Below are 21,434 nucleotides of genomic sequence, written 5' to 3' on the forward strand. Positions count from 1 at the left end.
TGCCATTATTCCAGCAGCCAGGTTTATTGCCACATTCACTCTCTGTCTCTATCTTTCCCTCTCTCTCTGTCTCTCCATCTAAATGTCTGTCTTCTTCCCCCTTTTCCCATAATCACCTCACACCTCTAAGGGCCTCTGCTGAGACGAGCTTCACACCTCAGCTCACGCTGTGACAACAGGTACCGCTGGCACTCACCGCCTGGCCTCTCTCCAATCAACACCTGCTCGGCTGTATCCCTCTTTCTTCCCATCCACTTTTCCATCCACCCCTCCGTCTTTTCCATCCCCACCTTCTTTCTCCATAGCTCCATCCCTTGTTTTTGTTACAGTTGATCTATATGCAGTCCAGCTCATTTTTCTATACCAATGCCTCCTGGAGATGGCACTTCGATCCCCTTTCAATTTGCTGCCATTACCTCCCGTGGGTAGCTAATGTAATGACTGGCAACAGCAACCTGCATGCAAGTCATTAAATGGTCTGCCTGGTCCATCCCAGCCACCAATTATTTTCATCTTAAACACTTTTCCCCCATATTTCATTACTGATACAAGATACATATCCCTTTATTGTATTTATGGATAAACAGTACTCGTGGTATCTAGTAACATGCAATGAGTGTAAATATGGTTGCAACTAAAATAATGAAAAAGCATGATGACCTCTTTTTTTACCCTACTCACACTGGCTACCCTACACAACCAAGCACCCCACCATCCCTTCCTCTTAACGGTCCAATTATGTGACTGCTTGGAGTCAATGGTGCTGTGAGCTACTCCTGAGCTCCTCTCCTCATCAAGGTCAAGCTGATTGGCCCAGGTTAATAGGCAGATGTGAGGCTAAGAGAGGAGGAGGGGGGTCAAGCACCTAAAGGCACCCTCCACCTCATTTCTAAACTGTCCCTCTTCACTACAAGAGCCCCTTTTACCAGTAGTGCTTCTACAAACAGGATTAACCTTGGCTGCTGTCAGGAAGGCCCGAGGAGAGCAGGATTGGTTCCTCCCCTTGCATGGAGAAGGGATTTTTGTGTTTCATTTTCATAAAAGTCTGTATTAGACTTTAGTCAGAATTTCACAACAACCAGTATTAATCAAGATAGCTGGAATGATCATTATACTGGAAAGGACTGTTTTGTAGTTGTCTTGCATAACAAGGAAAAGTATTCTCTAAAAATAAAGGTCTAAACTGCATTACATCAGACAATTTATATTATATCAGCGAAATCCTGTGTGGGGGGGGGGGGTTGTGTTTTTTTTTTTTTTTTAAGGACTTTGTTTACTTCTTTCCTTGAAGTCCATCACCAGCAACACCTTCAGCTTGACTGCACACATCTTAAAAGACTGGGAAGCATATAAGCAATATCATTCTCTCCAAGATTAAGTTCAAAATTGTTGGTTTCTGTGTGTCCCGGACCCAAAAACAAGTCTGTTTTTTGAAGGGATGTACATTATTGGTAGCCTGGCACGCCAGATGGATTTGTTTCGCACATTCATCTGGTAAACCACTCATAGACAGCTTTTTGGAAAGGGCCTTTAAAAACACTCGGAGGGTGATTGAATTAGCATTCCGTCTTTCACATCTTTACGGGCCAATCAGAGCAACAAAACACGTGACATAGCTGCTACCGAGCTGTGCCCCTACCGAAGGAGTAAACTCCATAGAGAACTGCATAACGCAAACCATGGCGACTGTAGACATGTCAGTACATGACTTTTGTCATTTTTGAAAAGAAAACAACTCACTGCCGTTCTTTGTTCTTCTTTCAACGAAGAACTGTCGTCAAGTTCTGATAAAACTGGCGCTTTAGCAGTATCCATGCTAATGTCTTCTGCCATAATTGCACCTGCCTCTTGTTGCTGCTTACGTCAACTTTAGTCCTCAAAACATACTTTAAAATGTAAAGAATGATGATGGAGAAAAAGACTTCAACTGATATTGGTCTGTTGGGCTAGCCTTGTTCACACAGAGGCAGAAAACAATGTATTTCTGTTTTGTTTTGAAAAAGTTATCTCTGGACAAGAAATGTCTGTTTAAGCACAAAGCCATTCAGAATGACTGATAACGCTGTAGTATATGTGCCAGGTATGTAAGTAGCACTGTAACGCTGCTGCTAAAGTACGCCAGAGACAGAGAGGAAGATTATGGAGCAAGCCTACCTAAAACTTTTTTCTTACCTAAAACTTTCTTCTGGCTGCTGTTCTGGTTGCACTCTGCAATAGATCTAATAACGTGGCGTTTGCTGTTCTCCATGGCCACCTGTTTTTCTCAGTGGTAGTTTAGGAGCAGAAGACACAATCCTGTAAATTTGCCATTATTATTGTTGGCTGGGCTCATGCATGCAAGTTAAGTGGGCTGTTTGACCTAATTGTGTCAGGAAAGATGCACTTGGTTGTAGACCCTTAGACTGCATATACAGAGTTGTTCAATCTAGGTTCAAAAAGTAGCTTTATTTTGGTTCCCAAATTGCCAGTGCCATGTGAATGCAATGCTGATACGATAAAATTCTTTTGCGGATACTCCTAAACTCGTCTTCGCTCATAAGGCTCCTCAATCTCCACTAACGTATACGTATAAATGGCCAAAATTTGCCATCAATCTGTGCTGATATTCACAGCCAAAATATCAGATGGAAATAGCTGACATTTTGATATGTGTGGACACCGATATTTATCCCACCTACTCTAGGTGGGCCACAAAAGGTCTTCACAAAATCATCAAAGAAATTATAAAACATGTAAATAACATCTCAAATGATCATAAAATACTTTATTATTATCATTTTCATATTTCTTATGTATACAACTAATGTCACAGTTTAAATGATATTTGATTGACTAGTGAAACGCCATTGAACATTTTACTATTCCACTCGCTTCCAAGTTTTAAGAATTTTTCAGTGTGTCCTGAGACATCAATGCTACTTGGGAAGAGTTTTCTCAGCCACGTAGTACATTTATAGAGATGAAAATGAAGGTGACCTTGCAGATGCCTGATTAAAAGAAATGACAGTGGTTCATTAAATGTACCTTTGACCTCACAAGCACTTTGCAAGTAATGTAAATGTGAAAACCGAGCATTTGCATTTCAATTACCTGTTTGTGAAACAAAAATATGACAAATAACAGGTTTATACTTGACTCTCATGTCACAGTTGTATTATGGTTTTTTTTTGGTGGCCCCCAATGTATTAAGATCTCAAACTGTGCCTCAGATTTCTTAAGTTTGGTAAAGGTTGGCATAGAATATTTCATGGCTTCTCACTATGCATGATGGATCCCTGCTTGTGTTGTTTTTTTCCTGTTTCTGTTTTTTAGTTTTATATGTCTTAGAGTATGACAGATATTGCACAGATGTAAAAGCCAGCTGTTGATATTGGGCCTCATGAATGGATTTTACTTCACTTACCTCACGACTCACCTCTTTTTTTAATAGATATATGTAAGCTTCACACACATAAGTCAAAATAATGTGACTAGAGGAAAAGTAGCAGGCATCCTTTTGTGAATTTAGAGTTCATATCATAGATCTTAAGTAGGGAAATGTCATTTTGGGACTGACTAAGACCCACACTAATGCTCCCTCGCCTAACTAGACCTTCACCCTTTACTCTGCCTCATCAGCAGTTTATCCATGAGTGTGAACTCTAACTAGTCTGCCTTTTTTGCTCTCTTTATCCGTTTAATAGCGACAAAAGTTTAAGATGACTAAAAAAATACATCACTTATTTAAAAAATATAATCAGCTGACAGCCAGCTGATTAGCTCTTCACATGCTGTTGGCTAATTGTACTCACACTGCCATATTTAAACTTGCTCTAGCCTTTTTATGCTTTGCTTCTCCCTCTGCAAGCTGCTTTTTGCAACCTTCCTCCACCCCAGTTCCTCCTTTGTGCTATATCTGACTTAATCAGTGTCGTTCTGTTGTCATTGATGCCCACTCTGCTCTGGTTTTATTGCTGCTTCTCTCCCTGCCTCAGGATTTCCTTTGTAGGCACAGGTAGAGCAGGAACATGTGCTGCTCCTGTTTGATGCTTTCCACATAGGCTTGTGGAAGAGCAGGGGGATCCCAGAGCCCCCACATGGCCAAATATGAATAACAGCAATAAGAGCAAATTAATTAATAAAAGATGAAAATTTATAACCACAAATCATTTTTGTTTCTTGACAAAGTGGCCTTGACTGAAATTATAATAGTACTTAACAGTGTCTTGCTCTATCGTTCTACTTTTGACCAGTGTTGACCTTTCCTGTCATGCCCCTGACATCCATGAATTTCCATTTTTAAGCTCCAGATGGCTTGTCACGCAGGGTCATTGGGTTCTTAAACAATTTTGATAAGGTCTGTAATCCTGATCTTAAAACAGTTCTGGTCCAGATTTAAGCACTTTTAATGTCATGGTTTTAATTTTACTACATTAATAGATTAGCAACACTTAAAATATCCTTTTTCCTAACTGTGGCTAATGAAGGTATTTCTTCAAAGTTTTGTTGCCATATCAAATGAGTGCAACAATTTTGTGTAATTTCAAACTACATGTGCCTAAAGAAGAATATTTATCATGCTGTTAAAATGTTAGTCTTGGTGCGTGGCTTTAAGTAAAACAATCTGACTGAAGCCATGAATGTGCCTGTCAGCTGTGTGTGTTTAGATGATGTCAAGTGTGTGTCAGAGGCCAGCAGTGGCGTGAGGCCTATTGTCAGTAGGGAGACTGAGGAGCACAAAGACAGAGGCTGGATGGTACTGATGCTGCTCTTCAGAAAGACACTAGTTCAGAGGTCAATATAGGCTCTTTTGAGGAACTGTGTGGGTGTGGGGGGTTTGTGTCTATTTATGCACAAGTGCCTATGTGTGAGCATGTGTATGTGTCTAGGTTGTGGGTGGGGTTACCCGGGGGGCTCAAATGAATCCCAGTGGACAGGCGTTTTCAGGAAAGGTCCCTGTGGATGGAGAGAAGAAGGGAAAGAGATGATGATGAGGGTTGGTGGCGGTTGGCCGATGGGGTCCAGCAGGGATGGAGCAGCCTGCTAATGAAGAGCCATCTGAGGCCTCCATTCACCTTGAACATGGGCCACTGCAGCTGCCCTGACCTTGGCTTTGATCCATAAAGATGCTTGACCCCCACCATTCCCCCAGAGCTACTCCCCCACCACCACCACCATCTGGACAGCAGACATGCATATGTATACATACGTGCACACATGCACAGTTACTTATGCATGTACAGACAGGCTGACTCATGCACAAATGCTGTTTGATTTTGTGTCAGGTGAGGTCTGCTTTGCCACATATAACGTGTGTTTTTTTTTTTGTTTGTTTGTTTTGACAAGGGGCATGCATTAAGTACATTTCTGCATAGCTGAGCTGCAAATATGCTGAGTACATAAATGCACAACAACACTTAGACACCACACGCAACAATCATGAGTTCTGTCTTTGTCATAACTAGTGTCAAAAGGAAGAGAGTGCAAGTAAATAATAATAATAATGGTTACCATTAAAAATATATTATCCCAAATAAGTAAATGTTTTGTTAGTATACACTGAGTCTGGGCTTCTCTCTTTGAAGCCAAGACTCCCTCTACAGCCTCCATGTCTCCACATACATGCTAACCAAAGTTATTTTACATCAACTTAACTCTTTTTTTTTTTTTTTTCTCATTACTATCCCAGTGGTCGCCACGCTCCATAGACATTGCATTGCTTTCCCTCTTTTCTCTAATAAGAATTCAGCAGCTTGGAACGTGGGGATTCCTTGGAAATTCCCAAAGTGGCACAGCACACTTTCCTCCCACACACTGGCTTCTTGTACTTGTCTGCCTAGTTTAGCTGTAAATGACAGTTATGTCACGGGTGACTTAAGTTGCTGTCCATCTGTAGCAGGTAGAGCTGCCTACATTTTCTGTTTTGTTTATTCCATTTCTAGCTTTATGAGAATTTGTATGGCTCCAAATATAGTGAGGCTTTGTGCAGTACAATATGACTGTTTATCAGGAAGATTTTTATAATGTGTGAAATGTTGTATTATGTGGGCCATTTCTTAGCAGAAGTGTGACCAAAAACAAACCCTCTTTGAAGCATAAGCTTCAATTTATTTTTTCCCCGAAGTAGGTCAGTGTCAGCAGGTTTGGTGTCCATGACATGGACATGATCTTTGCGTCACTGATGTGGACGTGTCCCTTGATTAAGTTACTGCACAGAGGCAGCAGCATCTGTGCATATGCAGGGGAACAAGCTGTGCCCATGGCTTAGTAATTAGAGACAAGCAGAAAGATGAGGGAGTGTGTGAAGGAGAGCGAATACGAAATTACCCTTCAGTGTGTGTCAGGCCTGATCCATGTGCAGCAATTTTTTTACCCACAGATAGCACCGTACATTTACTTAAGTGAGCTGATTATGTCTCTCGATTTCTCTCATCTCCAAAATATCTTCTTTTAGACCAACTACCCCACAGGCTGTCCTATATTTTTCCTCATCTCTTGATAATTCTGAATCATCTCCCTGCATTTTATTTTTCAAAGTTTTTTCCCCTCACCCACTGTAATCCATTTGTCTTACTTGGACAGAGGGCAGCGGAAGGAAGTAGTGGAGGAGAGGCGTGTGTCAGAGTCAGAGAGAGCGTCTGCTCCAGCTGGAGTCAATATTTGCTTTAGGAATCTCAATAACAGGCCTCCAGTCATCTGCATCTCTGATAATGGACAGCCATATGGCTCTGTTGACCCACGCTGTGCCGAGGCTCTCTTTCTCTCTCCTCATCCTTCTTTGTCTTTCATTGTCACCTTCTTTCTCACCTCTTTCATTTCTTTTCATTAAGTCTTATACTATATTTTGTCTTCCATTTATTACCTATTTGGGCACATGTTGTTCTTTTACAAACATGCCTCCTCTCTGTCTGTCATCCATAAAAGCCTGGATATGACCCACCACACAGAGCTGTGACCCAAGTTACCATGGCAGCAGAGACTAGGATGCCCACTCTTTGTCCAGTACTGTTTCCAGCAAGTGACAGGAAACAGTGACGTTGCATGTCTGACAGACGAGAGGACAGATGTAGAGATTATGAGATAGTGCTTTTATTTCCTCCACTCTGCATCCTAAAGATGGAGATGTATGTCATAGATCATGATGTTTTGTAAGAAATGGTGTGTTGGTTAACATTTTTGTTTTCTCTGAAAAGTTTTCTCTTTTTTTATTGAAGAGTAGAGTTGTTCTGATTCTGATACCAGTATCAGAAATATGGCAAGTACTGCTTAAAATGCAGGTATTGGTATCAGCGAGTATGTGTGTTTATTCACCGATACCGTTGGGTCTAACTTTGTATTTTAAGCATTATAAACTGGAAAACAATTCTTCTTTGCTGCCAGAAACCACTGCATGCACAAGCCACCGTTTTCAATGTAGCATAGAAAAACCAAAGGACCCACTGCACTAGCCAAGTTTGAAGGCTGCATGACAATTGTTCTCTCTACGTTTGTTAAAAAAAACTTCCAGACCAGCATTGTTGTGACACAGTTTAATAAAAGTTGAATAACTTTTGAACCATAAATCATAGCTTTGTACTTGATTTGCCCTTGAAGCTAGCCGTTATGCTGTCCAGTTGATGCTATCCCTGCCTTTGAATCCCTTACGGCAGTTTTTCTTGAGAGCCTGGAACTTGGGTGACTTTTGGGGACTTGTATGCACACCAGTAAATCTGATATTGAACTTCCTTTTAACCTTTTAATCAATTTTCAATCTTTTATTACAGCTAGTTTGAATACTTACCATCATATTGTTTTCCCTTTGTGAGCATCTGTCAACCAATGGGAGGCTGTTCCAACATCACAACATGCTGCCTGAATAGAGCATAGTGGAGAGAAAGAAAGAGAGATCCTGGGATTCTGCCCTCTGTCTTGTTGTTTTAATATTTAGCAGTAAAATTCACCCTTATAAGCAGGAAAACAACTTTAAGGGTCACAGAGAGAGTTGGTCCAGATAATTTACACCAGAGTGTTATTCAAATGCTAAAAAGTAAAGATCCCACCTGATTTAGGCTCAGTTAAAGTCTACTATCTTTCTTTGAGCCACACTTGTTAATGTTTTAAAAATATTGCTTGCCATGTTGATAATAATAATACTTGAAAATAATCTCTACATGCTGAAATCAGAGTAAATACCTGTAAAAGCTAGGTATGTTGGGCGTGTGTAACACAAACATGCTGCCATTTATAAAAGTAAATGGTAGTCCATCTCACATCCTATTCTCCTATATTTTCTTTGTCTTCTTCTGCCCTCGGTCCATCTCTGTCTGTCCCAGTGAGCAGCTTGGCCATGGTACCCCTCGGAGCCTCCCGGCTCAGGTGCCCGTCACCCTAGCTTTGCCACGGTTCCCTCAAAGCCATTGGTCATGGCTGCCTTGGCCCCGGCTGTGGCGGCATGTGCCCACAGCAGGCCCCCTGCCCAGTCACTGTCTCGTCCTATCTATCTAACCCAGACCACAGCCTTTCGGCCCAGTCCAGCCTATCTCGGCTCAGCCTGGTTCAGCCTTGGCGGCGGCAGCAGACCAGTGCCACTCCACCCTGGCAGTCATAATGAGACGGGGGGGGGGAGGGGGCCTCTGTGCTGAGAGACTAGAGTTGTCTATGTGAGAGTGACAATACTTGTTTGTCAAGCAATTTGCTGGGTGTTGTCTATCAAGGAAAATGGCCACAACAGATGTTGTTTGAATAATCCGGCTCATTGTCACACACACACACACATACAGTTAAATGTCAAATGAGCCTTGTATCATTATGCCATCACATAGACCATTTTACACCGATAGCATCCTGCGTCATATTTCATCCTGCACTTGTCTCCATTCCACAACAGACTTTGCACAATATACTTGTGATAATGATATGATAATAGCCATCAAAATGTTTTCTACCATCAGCCATTTTGCAGTTTTATTTATTTATTTATTAATTTGAGCATTCCCCATTTCAAATCCAGCCATCCATCCTACATGCTGGCTGCCCAGGCTCCAGTCGCTTCTTGTCACTCTGAATTTCAAATGGCTCCAATTTTCCCCCTGATGGCACGGAGAAGTGGCAGGCAGCACATCGGGGAGGGTGGTCCTAGACATGCTGCCTGCAGCAGGGGTTCTATTAGAGAGAAGAGAGGGCTGAGAGGGGGGACAGGAGAGGTTTGGAGCATCACGCCAGTAGTCATGTATTCTCTCTCTCTTTTTTATGATTATTTTGGAGAATGCTTTCTCATTTGGGGATGTGTGGCATGGCTGAATGTTCCATCTCTACTTCTGGCTGGGTTGCTGATGATGGCTCTGCCCTGCCTGCCAAAGCTGCTTCTTACTCTCAGCTCACTCGCAACATGCACATATACATAGTGCAGCTTTGAAAAGACTACAGATTTGTAACTTTTGCTTTGATTTAGTCCTAACTGACAAATTGGGCTGTTACGGAGTTTAATCACACATAAAAGCTCATAAATTGTGCTGCCTTGTTTTTTTTCCCTCCAACATGCCATTACATTTTGTTCTTAACAAGAGCTTTCCAGCTATGAAGAGCGAGCACTCTACTTAGAGGCCATTGTTCAGAACCACAGAGAGGTCATGACCTTTGAAGACTTTGCCTCGCAGGTTTTTTCCCCCTCTCCCGGCTATCCAGTGAGTGGAACAGGTGAGAAATGAATCACGTTGCACCTTTGTCATCCAATTTTTTTTTCTCCCATTCCATCTCTTTAGCGCACCTTCTCTTTCTCTCTGTTGCTCACATGAGTATTTTTCCTCCCATGCATCCTTTAGCCCTTCCTGGTCATCTCCTGTCTTGCCTCCCCCTCATCAACAATACACCTGTTTTCTCCCCTTGCCTATTCAGCCCCTCATTCTCATCACTCTTCTTCCACGCCTTCTGATGAATATCAAACGATTTGCCTGGCTCTTCACGCCATCTGACCAACTTCAAACACACTGCTTTCTCTTCTTCCTCAAGCCCCACTCATGCTACTTTATTCATCTCTTCTTGTTTCAAACTCCATCTTTCCATGCAATTACTTTCCTATGAATATAAGCAGCCCTGTTAAATAGCGGCTGCAGAGTGCATTTGTGTCTGTTAGCGAGTGCAAGGGTGTGTGCATGTCTCCATGAGCTCAGTCACCAACACTTAAGTGGTCCGACCGACAAACAGCATCTCACGGATGTCAGCACAGCACTCTTATCAGTCCATGATGAATAGAATGGAAAACGTGTCTTATCTTGTTCTTCCTACTTGTAGCAGCTCTGATCGATCTGCAACAGCAGTGAAATCAATACAGGATTGCACTTTTCCACTCTATTGGATCCCGGCACACGTTCTGTTTTGACATGGAAAGCACTTCACAAAACCACGCCATCCTGTCATTTTCAAAACTGTCAGTGCGTTGTGTTTGGAGGGTGCTTTATAATGAATGTAATATTTTCACCCTGTATGATGGCATGTGTGAATTAAATGTCTGAATTTGCTAGACTGTGAATGTAGATTGACAGCAGGAGTGATATTCAGGCTGTTGAAGGCAGACAAGAGATGGTCAGAGACATTGCTATACTATTTTCTTTCTCTCCTGCGCATGTGTAAAATCTCCCCAGGCTGACCTTAAGTCACCCCCTTTCTTTCTCAGCATCATACCAGCCCAAACAGAGAGTAAGGACAGGAATAAGGGGAGCTGGTGGGGGAGAGAGGAGGTAAACGTGATTGTTGTTGACAATTTAAACTATACAGAGAGGCTATCTAAGCCTAAGAACTACAGGACTTGTTCACTAATTATTCTTAAGAACACTAGAGAGGAATCTTACACACATGTGAGTCACACTATGACAGGGTAAAATGATTAATTATGCACTTATCAGCAATCAAATATGTTAAAGTAAGAAAGACATGCTGGCATTTTTAGATTAGATTTTACTGCATTTTAATCAGTTTAGAATGTTTATATTAGATATTAACATGCACATATACATGATTTGAAAATACTCAGCTTTTTACTTAACCATGCAATATTTGATTATAACAATGGAAATTTGCCATTATGCTAAAATGAGGTTCCATCATTTAACAGTATGAGTTTTTTAGAAATGTAGGCATTCATTTTGAAATGACCGTCCCTTTACTGACATCTTGCTGCTTCGTATCTCCTGAGTGTCTTCTGTCTTTGTACAATGCACACCGTTGTATGGGTATAAAAGCATTTTTTCTATACTCCTTAGCACTACTTATGTAAAAGCTCACATACACATGGTATTTTTTCAATTTTAAGAACTAAGGAATTGTAAAAAAAAAAAAAAAAAAAAACATTTAACAGTTGAAAAGCAAGTCATGAGACGTGTGTTGTTTTTATTTTTAACTTTGTGAAGAACAGATTTTTAAAAATCCTTTTCAGATATTGGTGAATGAGCCTTTTTTCCACAGAATGCCTCTGTGCTTGGATGGTAAAGAAGGCCATCCCACCTGGTCTCTGTCTATATGTTTAATTTTTTTTTTGTTTCTGCTCTTTTAACAGTATTCATCAGCTGTATGTTTTATAAAGACGTTCAAATAACATAATAACATTGCTCGTCTTTTAAATGCATCACTTAATATTCTGTTATCATTGCAGGTAGGCTGGGTGTGTGAAGGTTTATTGTTGATAAGGGAGTGTATGACAACCATCATCCTCAGGTGCAGGAGTACAGGATATCATCGGCAGCAGGGAGCTGGAGAGAGGTCTGGCTGCAGACTATATATCTCTGACACTATCACAGACTGTTCATCAGAGACACCATGTATCTCAGAAAGTTTTTTTTTTCAAAGTTTCTTCAGGAAGTAACTACATTGCAAACATTACAGACAAAGAAAAATGTCACAAACAAAACAGAGGGGAAGAAAGATTAAATTATGTATAGACCTGGTTTATGAGTAGTTACACAAACAGAAAGCCAATGTAGCTAAGGTAACTTAAGTAACATGAGCTTCAGTAAACATAGCTAAAACTATGATAGCTGCACTAGCTACATTTTTAACGATACTACTTAGATAATATAGCGAACCTAGCTTAAGCAACATGAGCTTTAGCAAACATAGCTAAAGCTAACATAGCTACACAGATATTGTATCTACATAGCTTACATAGCTCCTTTGGGATTTTATCTTCAGCTTTATAGCTCTGTTTACTTTGTAGCCCTGTTATCGATAGCTACTTTAGATTTAGCAACATGAGCTTTGGCAAGCGTAGCTTATGGGAATGTAGCTATGTAGCTACATTATCTATGCAGCTTATGCAGCTGATAGAGCCATTAAAGCTACTCTTGCTGCGTTACAATGTTTGTATAAAGGATGAGCTTTTTTCCTGTAAGCAGACTGTTTACTTGGCTTTATTAATCATTTTGTAATTAGGTTTTACAGGTCAGGTTTTTTACTTTTTTAACTTTTGGTATCCTAACCCTTACCTTCACCCTAACCCTAAATGGAATTTTAATCATATTTTATTTCAAAGGTTTTAGTGTTTATTTCTCTTCTGAAATATATGGCGTCTCAGATGAACGCGAGAGATGAATGGTCTGCCACCAGTCTGTCTTGGAGGAAGCTGCAGATAAATGTTAAACAACAGTATATAATGCTTATTTTTTATTTAAGATATTGCATCTCAATCATTGCAGCCACTGGAGGGATGTACTAGAGGAGGTGTTTCTTGCAGACAATATTTGATTTTTCTTTATTTTGTTTTTGTAGAAAACATTGGCAGCAGATATACTTGGGTGAATTTGCCCCCCAAGTATTGTCAATATGTGGGAAAGACTGATGAGACCTAATGTTCTTAATAATCAGGCATGTGATGTGTCAATGTGGCTTATGACATAATGAAATCTGTAAGGCAGTAAGGTAAACCTTGACTGCTTTGGAAAGTTATGCTTAACATTTGTATTCTTTAAAATCTATGCATATATCGTAGGTAAACTTGATTGATTTGAGTATTTATTTTAGGAGTGGGTAGTAATACCATATCTCATGCTATTAAAAAATAGCTGCAGTATTGCTTTAATTAACATCTTGAAAACAGTGTAATGAGTGCATGTGTATAACACATGCCTCAAGAAAGTGGGTCTGATTCTAGCAGCACCACCGTCTGTGTGTTAAGATGCTAATAGTGATGACAGAACTCTTGTTTATGTTGTCAAACAAGTGTCTAGGAATGAAAGAACGTCAAAGTGCTACAGTTTTCTTTACAGGCGAACTGGAAAACTCACACTGCTAGTTGTAATGTTATACACAGAGACAGTCAAGTGCCAATCAGGCATCTGATTGTCAGCACCTGGGGATTCAGAAGCTCAAAACAAGAGCCAATAGCAACAGCAACAGCTGTTTGGCATGAGTAGAGAGGATTTGGCACATTTTCATGAGCACAACCCACTCACTCAGCTCTGCTGCTCATCCCACAAATGCATGTTCCTTACAAACACCATTTTAAATGGAAATAAACAGGCTTTCCAGTTGTCTAAGACTTATTGCCAAGAAGCATTGTTACTGCAAAGATATAATCTACCAGACACATATTTCCCTGCTTTTGGTGCTACTTTTAAATGCAGTAGATCAGTACTTGGTTATTTTGTGCAATTAGTCTGTCATCTTTGTATAAGCTTCTCATAGGCCACAGTGAACTGATACATATAGCCTCTCTTTATCTGTTTAAAAACATTGGAATCGTTACTTCACATTTCCTAGATCTTTTAGAGGTAATATAAGAAATAAGTCAAAATTAAAGAGAGCATGCATGCCACTAACACAGAAATAGAGAGAGAAAGAAAAGTCCTGATGTAGCTCAGTTCACCTGTGAAGTGTGAATATAATGCTGCAGCTCCAAATCTCACTCCTGTAACGTGCCTTCTTATTGTTTCTTTTAGACTCGAATCTTCTTGTGAAAGGGGTGAATGTAGTGTTAGTAGCTGTACACTCTGATGTGCTCGCGTGTACATGCCAGCAAGTGCTTGGTCGACCTGTATAACGTGGTTTTAAAGCGAGAAAATAGCAGTAAACCATGGGTATGATGTATGTGATGCACACAGCCACTTAAGCAATGTGGATAAATAATGTGTCACTCATGCTCCATCTCTAAGTACAATCATTAGCTTCAATGCAATGATGCCTGGCTGACATAGCTCCTCATCCCCCTTCCTGCAAAGAGCTACTGCACCTCCCTGCCTTTTGTACCTGAGAGTGTGTGTGTGAGGTGGGTTTGGGGGTGTATGCAGGTTTGTCCATCCGTATGTCTGTACCTTTCACCATGCTCCGGCTCTCATTGCTGCCACTAACAAGTCATCCATGCTCCATGACAGCGTGCAGGCGTTGGCCGGGGATGGTTTGGGACATGGAGTACCCCTGGGCCAAACTGGACTGTAAGACTCTGCCTGCTTTTTCCACACTAGGCATGACGCCCAGCCATAGCCCACCAGCATCATCCATCCATCCGCTCATCCAGTTACCTCAGGGTTGCACTTCATTTAGAGTTTTTGTACAAGAAAAGATAGATTCAAATGCACATTCTGCATGCATTTTTGTGAACAGAGAGCTCCTATAGTTTTACACTACTTTGCAGGTACGCACATAATCTCATTTTTCTAGTTTATTGACCAACTTTTAACCTTTTTGCCTTATCAGTTTGATCCATGGTTTTGTCCTCTGTGATCCTGAATGTAACCTCACTCTTAAGCAGTCAAAGCTTCCTGCATGAGCCAGTCCATTTGTCAAACTATTACATCCTCAGATCTCTGCCTTTTTTGTGTTCCACCTGCCCAGCTTTTCTCATTTTTTATTTTCTGTTATTTTAAGTTCATTCCCTCAGCCTTTAAAAATGAGTAAGTGGACACAAGTTAAACATCTCTCATTAAAAAGAAAAACTTCTGACCCTCTGAGAACATCAGCATATTTCTTACCTTTACCCTCTCCCGCAGTAACACACTTACATGTTATTCAGCCTGTTGTTGACATGTGATCTGTCCACCTTTCCAGGTTTTGATTTCAAAAGTCTTACTTTTGAAATCTCAATTTTGACAGGTTATCATCTCCAGAAAAATCAACTTGTTGATTTACTCACCAACCAAATCAGTTAACCTTGCCTGAATGTTTGAACCCTCTAACCTTGACACCACACAAGCTGTTTGAATATCCCTCCACTCCAACCCTCCAAATGTGGACTTTTCAGCAGCATTGTGTTGTGTTGTGCTACAATGTGGTATGGTGTGTGTCCACTGGTCTCTCACATGATGCTTTACTCTGTTTTTCCCTTTTAGATTAAAAATATCTTAAAGGTCCAAATACTGTTTATGGCGAAGGTAAGCCCCGAGTCAGACCGGAAGCTTGATTCCGTCCAGCGGACTACCTACCCTTCACTCAATCACTCATCCTGGCTGTTTTCCCTACTTCTCCTTTTCTTCATACAGCACTAACCATGCTTTATTTACTGAGTGCTCTGAAAAGAAAAGGGGACAGAGAAACCAGGCTGTTTATTTGGGGGGTGTCCTAATGTTTAGCCTGAGCTGGTAATTGAAAGTGATGCACGGTGGGAACAATTAGCACCTGACTAAGTATCAGCATGAACAATGCGGCTACACTTCTGGCCCTCGCTTCTGCATGTGGCGCGCCTTTATCTCTTCTCCCTGCAAACACTTTTCTCTTTTCTTTCTTTGCTTTTTCCCCCAATCCCTCCACCCCTCTCATTTCCTCCTGTTGGAGTGTGCCTGTTTGCCTGGGGCAGACTCTGAGACTAACACCTGCCGCACTGGAAGACGTCTTTGTCATCCTAAGCCTTGTTTGAACTGCTGCAGAGGGGGCCAATGGGATGGCAGGGCCATTTAAAGAGTCTTTGTTTTCTTTCTCTCAATCTCCACCTTCTTTTTCCTTCTGAAATTAACCTCAGCACTGAGGTGTGAGCTGGGTTATGCGCCACAATGCTTGGATAATAATGATGTTTTAGCCTTTTGTGGATTTATATTTTTACTCCGGTACTATGAAGATTAAATCCTTCACAAACCTCATTTAGAAACCTATGGAGCCACAGTCATTAAGAGTCACAGTGGGAGTAATGACTGGTGCTACAGAAAGAAAAGGAAAGTCTGTTGGAAGATGCAATTGTCTTATCCTGATTCTCTTTACAGCTTAGTAAGTTTATTCAACAAAGCATTACAGCAATTTTACTGAAGGAATGAGTAGAAAAATACGGGAATGCAGGATTTCTTCTGTCCATAAGGCCAGTCCATGTTTGAGCCAAGCCCTTCCCTTTTTTTATATTCATATGCAGATTTGAGAATGCGTGTTCGGACCCCCTCGACTCCCTTCAAGCCTTTCACAATACACACCCCAAATGTGTCATCTATAGCCCAGCCCTCCTTTCCAGGCGAGCCACAGCCCTGGATGCTGCCGGTGTCCACTGTGCTGCTGAGTGTCTGTTACTCAAGCCATCTGCCATTCCTTTTAGCTGCTGCAACTTGAGATGCTTCAGAAAAATGGCAGGAAATAAAAGGACAGGAAAGAAAATAGGCAACCAGATGCCACCTCGACAAAGCAGAAAAGTTGTTTAAACTGGGGGCATTGGGCGAGTGGGGGGGAGTTGCTGCTGGTCGGGGGCACACTGAGGAAGTCAGGGCCACATTCACAATACTTGATTGTCCTCGCCAGCATTTGATGCCCACCTCCCAGCTTATTACTATTTGCTATCCGGTAATCATTGATGTGAAGTTTTTGAAAAGCGCAATGTTTGACAATGGGAATGTTCCACATGTTCACAACAAGAGCATAATGTGTAATTTTATTTTCATTCAAAGCATTATTCTGTCACACAGTGAAGTGAATACTTTTTTATGCCCTCAGCTACAAAGGTTACTACTCATTTTTATGTCCTTAAAGCATCTGGGAAACTGTACTTGGGAGAGAGGTAGCTTCTCTTTGACTGAGCTCTGCTTTCTACAGCATGTGAATAAGGCATGTTTGATTCCTCACATCTTTATTCTAATCATTTAAGGGGTAGAACAAACTGAAATCCTAATTTTCCCTTTTTTACAGTCTTCTTTGAAAGATCTGTGAATGTTGGTGGAAGTCCTAAGATGTGGGAATCTTGGGGATATGCATGACAAAGCATGCTGGGATAAACAGCCATCACATAAGAGACCCAGTCATGTTGGACCCTCTTTCACTCTTTTCATTATTTTTAAATGTCTCTCCCAGGCTCCTTCACTAGCAGCACGAGCACTGAAGCTGGAAACACCACAGGAACGATGGACTCTGTCGACCAGGTGTCTCCCACGATGCCCCGTGCCACAAAGAACCGAGTTTCAGGAAAACTCCGCCGATCAGCCAGCGCTATAAGCAAATCCTCCAACTGAGCTCTTCAACCTGTCCCCCTTATTCCTCAACGCAGCCTTTAATCTTTTCTCAAAGAACCTCACACACCCAGCCGTGACTGCAAGAGTTGGCTTTTTTATGTCTGTTTTGCGTCTTTGTTTGATTCTATGTCATGTTAACATGTAACTGGAGCATATTGCAATTTTTAATTTAAGTGGCAATCATTGATTTTGTTGATACATTTCCATTTTTTGTGTTTAACTACTTAATCAAGATGAATATGTGACTAAGCTATTTATGTTCATCTGGTGGTTTCAGCTTAAAAATCAGCAGCATAGGAAGACTTGATTGACAAGTTGTTTTTATTCTAATTTTCTAGCACAGCTGTGATACACTAGAGAAAAATAATCTGACTTAATGGGATGGGGAGACTGCTTTACTTTGTTTCTACATTGCATCTATCTCAACACTTATGTGAGGAAGCACTGAATGACACAGCTGTGAAGGCATCATGCAAAAGCTGCACAAGATTGGTATCCACTTATAAACGTGTCTGCCTTTTTACCTTCTTCTGCACCTGCCACAACCTTTCTGTGTCAAAAACACTGCTCAGTTAGTGACGAGACGATGACGTCCTGCTCAGTAGCAACAGTTTGGACCTTGTCTGGGACCATCTCCTTTCAGGAGAATAAACTAATGCATGGGGAAATTCCCCACAATGATTTGTACTCACTGCACTACTACTCAGACTTCCTGTGCACCACATCCATGTGAGTTTTTTTTAATTGTTTTGAACCTGGAGTGGACAATCAATGATGTCTATCGAACTTGTTTTCTTTTTTTATCTCTATTTTTCTTTTTTAAATGAATTCCGATGGATTGTGTCATGATCTGATTTATGCAACCTTGCTGGAATGAGAAAAAACTGCGTTTGTAATTGTTTTCTGATGTTGTTAACATGGGCTTAGGTCCGGTAATTGAATGAGTTCCTCCCGTCTCTTTCCTCTGCTATCAGTTTCCCTGTCCTCTGTAGCTGAGACATCGACATTCCAACGTTTCTAGCCAACATTTTGCACTCGCTGTCATTGATTAACTAGCATCGAATGTTTTTCTTTGTTCTCGGATGTACATTTGCTTTAAGTTTTATTCTCTGATGATGTATATAGAAAGGACTATTTGATGAATTACTTCTCTCTTTTATGTAATTATGTGCTGTTTAGAGGGAAAATACCGCCAGAGCCTCAGGTGAATCTTAACTCCATGCACTGGTGTTTGTGTGTTTGTATGTGTGAGCTCCTAAGGGAGCTTCTTTCTCGCAGTGCCTGTGAAATGTTTGTTCTCTAAGATGCTGTCCAACTCCACCTCTAGTCCCTATATTTTAGTTTATCTTCTACATGGCCACCCTGCATCACATCTTGATTTTAGCAGTCTAAAACAAACCCTTCTCCTCTGTGCATCTCTTAATATCTGCATCACATGCTTCCTAAGACAAAAAGGATCAATGACTGTTCGGTCTTTATATGTGGTGTGCTGCTCTGTTTTTATCTGTGAATGGAATCAAGTGGCAATGCTCCTCTTTCCCATGATCCTCTCTTTTCCCATGTCACCTCCTAAAGCCTCCAGGAGGGGTGCTAAGGGTGAGAGTTTGGGTGGCATGCCTGAGCTGAACTCTTAAGAGCCCTCCTAGCAACAACCAAGCCAACGCTCACTCCTTCAACCTGCCTGCTCATGCTGTCATGGTAGCCAGGTGTTCTCCACATACACCCTCTGAGGGCTCCACCCAAGCTGCAACACTATCCCCATCTGTTGCACTACTATGCCTTACTTTCCCCATGCTTTCCTGTCATTTCAACTCACATCTTGCCTCCTTTTGTTTGTTAGAAAATCCAAACAGAGAAGATTGACAGATCCTTTTTTCTTGTGCTTTTGTTTGTTTGAAGAATGTATAGATTTATACGTCTGGATCACATCTATGGTTTTTATTTTCCCCAAAGCCACTTAAAGGAACCTTCCTGGATGCTGATCTAAAGATTGTAGGTTATAGATGATGTCTGTTGAAGGGGTCTGACTCTGTGCTCCCCCTATGGTGGCTTAGTTGCTGGAGGTGTTAGTTTCGGACCAAGATAAGGATTGTGTCTTATATATGTGAAGAAATGAGCTAGTGTTAGTTCTAGTATGTTTTTTCTTCTCTTCTCATTTTAGAAATCCTTGTACATTGTGTCAAATTTGAGGGCTTCAGCAACCTCCTAATATAAATATATGAATTTATGCCTGTAATATAATCTTTGTATAAGAGAAAGAGGAAAAAAAGCTTGAAGATTTCACCCTTACCTGTCAACATATCAAACTGTTTTTAATGAACGAAGTCCTGCTATCTTTATTAGAAATGTGAAAATTTAAACATTTCATTAAATCAATTTGAAGTTCTGTGTCTTTGGTGTTTTTCTGCCTCAACAGCACATCGACTTACTGGGAAACCACAGATCTTGTAGAGTCGTGGATGTGGGCTTTGTGTATGTGTGTAGACATGATGGTGCCGTTACCATGGGCTTCCTGACCCTGGCCTGGCACTGCTAGTAGCAGCAGGGGTAACCTGACCCTCCTCCCATCTGTCTCCCCTGCTGCTCAGCCCTGCTTCGAGGAGGCAAGCTTAATGGAACCTCAACAGGAGGTACAGGTGCAATGGTTACAGCACCTACCAGTGAACCGTCTAGCCTAGGTCACATAAAGGCAAAAGGAAAGCACTTGACTGTAATTGGAGCCTTAAAAGTGTGTGTGAGAAAGGGGCCTAATGTTGCCTCATTTTCACTGCCTCAGCATTGGCTGAGAGCTAGTTTACAGCAGAACAGTGAGGAGCTGGGTGTCCCAGCTTCTCTGAGGCTAGTAATCTCTGTCATTACTCAGATTGTATTATTATAGGACTCGCACTGTTGGCTGTAGTCTGTCTTCACATTTACCATGGCCTTCTATCTTTATGTATTGTTACTGATGTGAATTTTAAAAATTTGAGACAGTCTTTATAGCAGTGATCATCAACTGGTGGCCCGAGGGCCATGTTAAGTCCCCAAAATCTCCCCACCCAGCTCCCAAAAATGATGACATTCAGGAAATGTGTGGAGTAAAAAAGGTGATGTGGTTTCGAGGATGTATTTTATTTTCAAATGGGATCAAATTAACTCCAAAAAGACCAAGACTGTAACTGTTTTATCAGGAATAACTTCATTTTTGATTTGAAGAACTCCATCTGTTAGCTATTATTAATAAATGCATGATAAACATGTACTCAACAGTAATGCTGACTATAAGGGGGGATAAAGGGGAGAGCTTTCTGAGACCCAGCCAACTGGGGGGGCCTGTGGGGGTGAGGAAAATTATGGTCCATTGTAAGGTTAATCTTTGATACCCATATTTTAAATTTAACCTGAACAATAATCATGCTTATCAAAGAAACACAAAATAATTGTAATTATTTATGCTATAGTAAAATAGACACTTTTTTCCAAAAAGTAAACCTCTTAAAACAGAATTACCTCTGTTTTAGTAAAGTTCACAATGTGTGTGGGCATATGACTTGAAAAGTAATGTCAGACTTTATGATTTAACAATGATGTGCACAAATGTCAGGAACCAAAGAAAAACTAGAGGGAACTTAAGTAACTTAAAAGTAAACGGAATAAATAATTGCAAAAAGAGGCAAAAATTGTAAGAATTGTTAAGAATAGCTTAGATGTGGGGAAAAAAGACAAAAAAAAACTTTTTTTTTTTTTGAAAAAGTGGTGATACAGTGGCCAAGATGGGTTAAAAGGGAAATAAAAGCTTAAAAATGGGCAGAAAAATGGTGAAAAGCAGTTAAAATGGCAAGAACTGGTTAATTATGTCAAAAATGGGTGGAAAATAAGGATGAAATGTTGAGGAAAATGGTTGAACAGTGATTTAAAGAGGGTTAAAAGTGGCCAGAGTGAGTTATCAGAACATCAGAATCCGATAATGTATGGGTCCTGGGGAGGCCCCATTCACCTGTTTTTCGGGGGCCCAGCCAATTCTGTAGGCAGGCCTGCTTAACAGTCCTGTCATAAATAAATGTACAGTTTTTTTGTCTCAACTTTCCACTTTAA

The 21,434-nt window shown here is 40.9% G+C and overlaps 1 protein-coding gene across 2 annotated transcripts in view; it reads left to right on the forward strand.

Annotated features, from left to right (window-relative positions):
- Positions 1-19,746, forward strand: part of ralgapa2 (Ral GTPase activating protein catalytic subunit alpha 2) — a 124,502-nt gene extending 104,756 nt beyond the window's left edge. The window contains exons 39-41 of one of the 2 annotated variants that reach the window (XM_041812393.1): positions 9,533-9,654; positions 15,273-15,314; positions 17,203-17,339. In XM_041812393.1, the coding sequence (XP_041668327.1) occupies positions 9,533-9,654; positions 15,273-15,277 (127 nt within the window). In that variant the 3' untranslated portion in view covers positions 15,278-15,314; positions 17,203-17,339. Of the gene's footprint in view, positions 1-9,532; positions 9,655-15,272; positions 15,315-17,202 lie in introns of both variants that reach the window. The other variant, XM_041812392.1, reaches the window with a different exon arrangement.
- The last annotated feature ends 1,688 nt before the right edge of the window (positions 19,747-21,434 follow it).

Source organism: Cheilinus undulatus, linkage group 18 (genome assembly GCF_018320785.1).
Source record: "Cheilinus undulatus linkage group 18, ASM1832078v1, whole genome shotgun sequence".
Taxonomy (NCBI): domain Eukaryota; kingdom Metazoa; phylum Chordata; class Actinopteri; order Labriformes; family Labridae; genus Cheilinus; species Cheilinus undulatus.